General features: G+C 41.0%; 1 protein-coding gene across 1 annotated transcript; it reads left to right on the top strand.

Moving 5' to 3' along the window:
* Nucleotides 1-438: 438 nt before the first annotated feature.
* On the top strand, nucleotides 439-5,896 carry LOC122526324 (segmentation protein Runt-like). Its single transcript, XM_043649683.1, has 5 exons — nucleotides 439-702; nucleotides 956-1,461; nucleotides 1,596-1,703; nucleotides 3,202-3,312; nucleotides 4,181-5,896. Exons 2-5 carry the CDS (start codon nucleotides 1,140-1,142, stop codon nucleotides 4,702-4,704), a joined length of 1,065 nt encoding a protein of 354 aa, XP_043505618.1. The 5' UTR covers nucleotides 439-702; nucleotides 956-1,139; the 3' UTR covers nucleotides 4,705-5,896.
* The last annotated feature ends 2,457 nt before the right edge of the window (nucleotides 5,897-8,353 follow it).

Below are 8,353 nucleotides of genomic sequence, written 5' to 3'. Positions count from 1 at the left end.
GCGAGTTGAACACGTGCGCGTGAAAATTCACGTCGTCACGTAAGCGTGGCGTAGGTGGCTGGCTTGGTAGGTTGGTGGAAAGGTAGAAAAGGAGAAGGCGAGATACGATGAGATAATACGAAAGAAAGAGGGAGAGACAGAGAGAGAGAGAGAGAAAGGGTGAGAAAGGAGCGGAGGGGCAGGAGGGATGAAATAGAAAAGCGAATGGAAGGAGAATGACAGAGAAGAGAGACAGCCAACAGAAAACGAGAGAAAGAAAGAAAGGGAGATGGTATAAACGTGAGAGAGAAAGAGAGGGAAAGAGGAAAAGAGACAGAACGAAGGCGAGGTAAGAAAGAGATGGTAGGTGAAAAGCACCCTCGACTCAGTTCGAGCAAGCAAGGCAGGCAAGCAGGCAGCCCCTTTCGCAAGGCAGGCGACCCCCTAAGCCTGGTTAGGGGCGAAGGCGGCGAGCCGCGGAGGCCACAACACGACCGCCGTCCTCATTGGTCGACGCGCTTGCCCTGGGTGGGGCTCCGGAAAAATTGGAGGGGATAAAAATCCCCTCTAAATAGCTGCGGCTGCGGCTACGAAAAACTAGAATCCGCTCAGCCGGCATCGAGTGCGCGTCGCGATAAACTTCACTTTTACCATTTTCCTTCTGAAACGCTCGCATCAAACTGGGGGGAAGAAGATACGTATAGAGAGTATACAGTGTTCGGGGTAACGGATATATATATATATGTGTATATATACATATCTATATATATATACGTTTATATATACATATATATCCACATATACCTATATGTATATTTGCATGCGCACATATATGTACATGTATATACGTAAAGCGTGAAACTCACAAACTGGATATATTCGTGTTTCATTTCGTTGGCCCTTTCCTATATCACATTTGTTAGGTTATAACAATAATAATAACCTTCAACTCTATAAATAATTTTATTAATAACAGAGATAGAGAGAGAGATCAAGTGTTTGTGCTTTAAATTAACTGTGAAAGAAAAATCAAAAAAAGAGACAAGATTTGAAAGTGATTTAACTAAGGATAATTGTGCAGCGCAAGTAAAGTGGATCATTTAAAAGTTTCAAACGTTGGCGCTTCGGGGTTCACGATCGCAGTAGGATCACTGAAGGAGATGCATCTACCAGAGGGACAAATACCGCTCGACCCCCTTCAAACGATTCGCGATGCTCTGACACATTGTCACGGGGATCTCGTACAAACCGGAAGTCCAGCGATCTTCTGCAGCATGTTACCGACTCATTGGAGATCGAACAAGTCGCTTCCGTTGGCGTTTAAGGTCGTTACACTTGATAACGTCGATGATGGAACGGTAGTCACGATCAGGGCAGGAAACGATGAAAACTGTTGCGGCGAACTCAGGAACTTCACGGCGATCATGAAGAACGGGGTCGCTAAGTTCAATGATCTAAGATTTGTCGGTCGCAGCGGTAGAGGTTAGAGTTTATTTCCGTTTATATTTATCTATAAATATATACAATATCGTATAATATTAAATTCGATAATAAACGAGAATAAAATCATTATTTCGTTCGATACGATTGAAATACAACGTGGATTATACTTTCAGGTAAATCATTCTCGCTGACGATACAAATCGGTACTAATCAAATAGCAACTTACAACAAGGCAATCAAAGTAACCGTGGACGGACCAAGAGAACCCAGATCCAAGTCTAGTAAGTCTTGGCCAGAATTTAATAAAAGTAAATATCGAACAAAACATTTTTTTCTTTTCTGAATTTTTTTTACTTTTTTTCCGTCGAATCGTCACACACCAAAGAGAGAGACAGATAAAATAGAGATAAGTATAGAAAATAATAAAAATAACGGTGTACCTGTGGTAACGATGCGTCGTAGAAAGATACAAAAATTTCGAAAACTTAGCAAAAGAAAGTATCAGGGAAGAGTCATCTCATCGGCGGAGGCGGTGTGACCAGTCGAGAATCCGCAAACGGGTGTTGGAAGCTCGCGGCCGTTTAATAATCCGGCGTATAGCTGGCGGACCTCAAACCGCGAGCCGCGGCGGTCACAGGACGGTGCTTGCAAGCCCTCTCTCTCTCTCTTTCTCTCTCTCTCACACACAGACTCTCTCTCTTGCTCTCTCACTTACTCTCTCAAACGTGGAACCGCTTACACGGCACGTGCATTCACACGCGCGCGCGCACAGAGACACGTTTCTCTATTTCTCTCTCTCTCTCTCTCTCTCACTCTTTCTATTTCTCTCTCTTACACGCGTTTAACACGCATCTAAAGAGAAAGAGAAAACGACGAGCATCACACACATACAAACGCACGAAGAAAACTTGGCAAGTTTTCAAGCCGCGACGAACGTAGGTCTTCTTCCTTCTCCTTCTTCAACGTTCCCGTTTATTTTCCGAAAAGTCGAATTATTCGATTGGACCGTGAGTTAGTTAAAGACGTTGTTTATTAGCCTACTACTACTAGTATTACTACTACTACTACTTTCTATGTCTTCTTCTTCTTTCATCATCCATCTCTATCTCTCTAGGCTAAAGATTACGATGAGACTTAGTCGTTGAAATAAAAATGAAAGAAAGCAAGAAAGCAAGAAAAGAGAAAGAGAGAGAGAGAAGGAATATAAAGAAGCCGCGTTTATGCGTTTGTTTATCGCGCCACATATGGCGGTAGCATGTGCGCGCCACGAGAATCCGCGGCGCGTCGTATAAAGAACGTTATACCAAGCTCGTATAAACATAAGATACAAGTCCCGCTTCAACCCGGGCCGCCAAGTCGGAGAGAGCCGTCGTTAATCCTCGTTTTATAGGTCTTGGGTGGCCGGCATCTCCTTTTTCACGGTGTTTGTCAGTTCGTTACGCCCGCCAAAGAGATTTTACCAGTCTCCTCCAACCCCCTCCGCGAAGAAACGCATCGCTCATCGCTAAAGAAGTTAACTTTGTTTTATTTTTTTGTACTTTTATCATCGCTCTTACGAATCGTTCGTGAAATTCGGAATTTTTCTACGTCAACACTTTCGTATCATCGTTCATTTCATTTTCTTCGGATATTGTACTATTCGACTATTTTTATTAGAAAAATAAAATTGAATAAAAGTCTAATATTACGAATTTTAGATGCAATAGATAAAACTGATCTCTCGTTGTCCCCTTTATCTTCTATCTTTTCATATCTAAATTTGTAACGTTTGATTTACAGATTACCAATATGGTCATGGACTCCATCAACTTGGCATATTCACTCCGTGGATGGAGAGCGCGATTTTTTGCAGCCCCCCATGGCCGTACACTCATTCAGCATTAATGAAAGGTAAGGAAATTTTCTTGAGTATATACATTTTGTTTCCAGAATAATGATAATAAAAAAAAAAGAAAGAATCGCGAACGGTAGGGTAGTGTGCATATAAATTCTTTGAAAAGAAAAAGTCGATTATTTTGATCTCGAAAGTTTGTAAAACTCGGACTCGTAAACGATATTTTCGAAACAGTTTCACAATTGGATATTAAAAATCGGATTCTCCTGTTATCGAGGGAACTTGCACTTACACGGATACGTAAATACTTGAATAGAAAGAAACCAAAAAAACGGAAAAAAAACGGACACATTGTGTACGCGTGATGGTTTGACGAATCAGCAACAAAAAAAAAAAAGATCTCGAAAGAGGCCCCACTCGTTCGTTCGTTCGTTCGTTCGAGAGAACGCGCGTGCAAACGAGAAAGAGAGAAAGAGAACTCGTGTTATCGATTTCGTCGAGTCCGCGACGCCTGGCGATGATTCATACCTCGTAGTGCTGGACCGAGGGGTGAGTCTGTGCTCCCTTTTCCCACAACGGACCCCCTTCGACCTCCGAATACATCCCTTCCGTTAGAACAACAATACGACTTACAAGCCCACTCTCCCCCACGAAGAACGCCTCTCTCTCTCTCTCTCTTTCTCTTTCACTCTTTTTTTATCTTTCACTCTCGACAATGCTGTCCGCACGAAAACAACAACTATTTATATATAAATAAATGTCGCATGTGCTTTAAGAACAATGATCGACACCTCGTCGGAAGGTAAAAAAGATTTTTCACTAACCTGCTGCTACCCTCCTATGTCAACGAAAATAAAAGAAACAAAAAAAAGAAAGAAAAAAAAAAGAATTTGGGGAAGAAAGTTTGTTTTTGATTTTTTTCAGGAGCACTCCAATTACCACCGGCGGAACTATTTCCACCCCCGTTCTCACCGACGACCGTACTACCCCCCGTTTATTCCATCGATCATCCGTCGAAATATGCAATGGAATACGCGCCATTACCAGGGAAAACGTTGTCGACTATATCAACGACTACGACAACGACAACCTCATCAACGATACCTGGCAGTCCAGTAAGAACACCACCACCGAGAAGTCCGAGTGAATCCGGGAGCGAGGTCACGACAACCGAAGAAGTTCGTAGCAGTGCCTTCGTCCCGATCAGGCAGAACACCCTCCCACCCCATTTACCACCCGTTACAACACCGTCCTCGTCTTCGCCCGAAAGAATCGTACCGAAGAAACCGACGGAAGGTACCAGAAACGAATTGAAAGCACCGACGGCATACATTTCTAACAAAAGTGCACCAAAGAGGACATCAACTCCAACAACAACACCGTCAACGACGACCACCAAGTTATCTTCTACGACTACCACGAAAGCTGTCGTGTGGAGGCCTTACTGAACTCTCGAGGAAAGATCAAAAATGAAACAGAAATGAAGGAACTTAGATCCTCTATCCCCCTGGAAGGCTAGTGATACCACGCGAAGAGGAGGACGTTAGGAGTCTAGAAAAAGAAATTAATCCAATCTCGTAACTCGATTCCTTCGTTCATCTAGTTTTTCGTCGTAAATGATTCCAATGCCGAATTCAAATACGATTATAAACTGCCTTCGGTTTTACGAAGGGAAGAAAACAGACCAAACGCGCGTGCTGATATCTTTTGTATTAGGGAAAGGATACACACACCTCGCTTAACCTATCATCGTATTCATAAGACAAACTATCTTCTACAGTAGACCGTTAATATTGTAAAATTTGTATATATGTGTAGATTTAGTTCATGGACAATAATACAGTGATAGTAAAGATACTACATATAGATTATAAATATTATATATTTATACGTGTATACATATGAGTGTGTGTGAGATCGTAAATAGACGCCAGCACATGACACATACGCACACGCACACATATGTACAGCATTCCGTCCATTTACGCGGATTCATTTTAACGCGTTATATATACATATATGTGAAAATCCAAATTCTGTGATTCCTCAGTGTAATTTATTTTCTATTCGTGTAGACTTATTCTTCTATCCCAATAAAAACTAAATATTAGGTGAAGCAATTAATTCGGTGCCCTTTAAACAAATATACAAGTGTTAATTTGTAAAATAATCATACATCCGTTATTCTTCGACGAAACAATTTCCAACATTTTCGATGACTTTAATATACAACTTTCGAGGAACTGCCGAATCGATCAAATGAATTTAATATCAAAATACCGAACTAATTGTTACACCTAACACATATTTGAAAACGTAGAACAGATTTTTATTTGAAATGGCTTTTCATGCTTCCATTTACGCGCTGTTATCGTGGAACCAATTAACCGTGTAAGTGGAAGGACTACTGAACACACACGTATACCTATATAAACATATACGAATGTTTGTTGAAACCTGATTACGTGCAAGAAAAAAAAACACACACAAGGGTGAAAAGATAGATAAAGGAAGTAAAAAGAAAACAAAAAAAAAACAAAAAAAAAGGAAAAAAAAAAGAATGATTTAAAAAGACGAAAAATATTGCTATTATTGATAAGTCAGAGATGATATTTGTTGTAAAAAGATGGTTAACAAAAAGAAAAGAAAGAAGTAAATATATGAAGAATGCAACGAGAGAAATAAAACTGAATTCTATGCGAAAAAATATAAAAAAATGTTTGACTTTCTCAATTGTCTACGTTTCCCTTTTCTCCCCTTTTGTATTTTCTATTTCTCTTTGTTCCTTCCATTCTCCTATTTTATTTTTTTTCTTCTTCTTCTTCTTCATCTTCACACGAATTTTCATTTTCCGTCGTACCCTTAACACAATCCTTCTTAAATTTCATCTTTTTTATTTTCCTTTTTTTTTGCGAAAGCTTGAAATTTATTGCATTACAGAAGCTCCTTCTATCTCTGTCTCTCTCGTTCTAATTTTCTACGATATCCGTTCGTATCCACGACGTCGTCGGTCAAGTACATCGTTCAAAAATTTACTCTCACCCTTGCGATTCTTCACCCCCATATACACCCACACACACAGATACACAGACACTTATATAGATCCTTCACTCGAGAAGAGACATTCGCTATCTTTTTCTTTTTTCTTACTCTTCGTCCACCCTTTCGCGTGTTTTCTTTTTACACGTTCGATTTCTCGAGAGCATAAATGAAAAAAAAAGAGAGAGAAAGAGAAAGAGAGAGAGAGAAACAATCTTCGATATACGATATCACATCCTTTTTCTCTCACACTCTCGATCGTTTGGAAAAGAAGCAAAAAGAAAAAAGATATAATAAAAATAAAAAGAGTAAAAGAAGAGAAGGGAAAGAAAAGGATGAAAAAAGTGAGTAAGAGAGAGAGAGAGAGAGAGATCGAAAGCACCAGTGCGTTTCGTATCGCTGCAAGGGGAATTCATATTTTTTTGTCACGATTTAAATCTGAATGGCCCGTACAGCCCACGGTTCTCTCTCTCTCTCTCTCTGTTTCTCTTTTTTTCTCTCGCATATACATGTAGGAACGCATAGAAAAAGGCGCGCGCGCGCGCGCTCGTGCATACACGTATACGCACGCATACCACTTGAATCGTATGACAGTGTTAGAATACGAACTCCCATACGACGAATAGAACGCAAGGGTAGAGAATGGTTTATATTGAGGGGACTGCGTGAGATCTGTATTAGTACCTATAGCCTCGGCACGAACCCGTGATTCTCATCCTTCTTATCTCATCCTGGAGATCGCTCGAACAGCCATCCTCTCCCTTCTTCTCCCTTCTTTCCTTGTCTACCTCTTCCTTCCACGAGATGGAAGAGAATTTAGAGAGAAAAGGGGAACGACGCGTTGATAGTTACCCCCTAAGAGATAGAAAAAAGAATGGATATAGAAAAAGGACGGAAAAAAAAAAAGGTTCCCGGTTTTTTTTTTCGGGAACCTCAACTTTCACGAAATTAACGCAAGGATTCTTCTTCCTCTTCTTTCTTTCTTTCTTCTTTCATCTTTTCATACTTTGACCAAATGTTTCGTATGTATTCCTAATCAAAATTCATCGATTTTCGAAAATAGAAAGAGTCATGAAAAGAAACGAAGAGAGTGGAAAGAGTGGGAAAGTTTAAAGGGAAGAGTTAAAAATAGGCAGCTCGATTGGCAGCAGCACAATCATGATTTTATTGGCATAAGCTTCTAGGGATGCCGAAACGTGGTGGCAGGCAGGCAGCAAGCAAGCAAGCAAGCAAGCAAGCAAGCAAGCAGGAAGGCACGTCGAAGCGACAATTTCGGACGCTTTGTCGTTGCCTAATGGGATTATCTCGAGGAAAATGAGAACCGCGTTGACACCCTGTAGCCGTGGGGCCGTTCGTTCGTTGACGAGTAGACAACGGAACCAAGTAACCATGAAGGGTCGCCACACGAACCGAACCGAACCGATCCAAGCCAATCCGTGTGCGCGCGAGACCCAACCGGCGCTAACTAATGTTTGCCCAAAGAATCGTGACGTATAATTGAGTCAATGTTGGAGAAAGGGGTAGTGGAAAGAGAAAGAGAGATACAAAGAGAGAGAGAGAGAGAGATAGAGATAGAGAAAGAGAGAGAAAGAGAGGGAGGATATAAAAATTCAGCGTCAAACCATTCGCTGATCGTCGGGAGAATAATCGACTTCCGGGAGTACAATGAATTCGAAGTCTCTCTCTCTCTCGTATTTTTGTTCTTTTTATTTCACCCCCACTCCCACCTGTCCCCGTTGTTCGTTGTTTTTTTATCAACAATTTTAGCTCGTCGGTTCGTACCGTATCAGTAAACTTCTCGATATATATTTTGTTGATTAACGAAAGATTTATTCTATTATATTTGTAGGTCCCATCTAGTCGACAATAATAACAACAAGAACAACAAAAACAACAACAACAACAACGACGACGTACCGGTACCGGTTAATACGTACGCACGTTCACGAATCTCTCGCGATACTAACGATAAGCATAGACACGTTCACAGATTAGAGCTGGGGAGATTCGTGTAAGTCATCTCGTCAACGTGCACGAGTACGCGAACTGTCCAGCATA

Source organism: Polistes fuscatus, unplaced genomic scaffold (genome assembly GCF_010416935.1).
Source record: "Polistes fuscatus isolate 324 unplaced genomic scaffold, CU_Pfus_HIC Scaffold11, whole genome shotgun sequence".
Lineage (NCBI taxonomy): Eukaryota > Metazoa > Arthropoda > Insecta > Hymenoptera > Vespidae > Polistes > Polistes fuscatus.
Note: the sequence above shows the minus strand (reverse complement) of the source record. Positions and strands in the feature narration are given on the sequence as shown.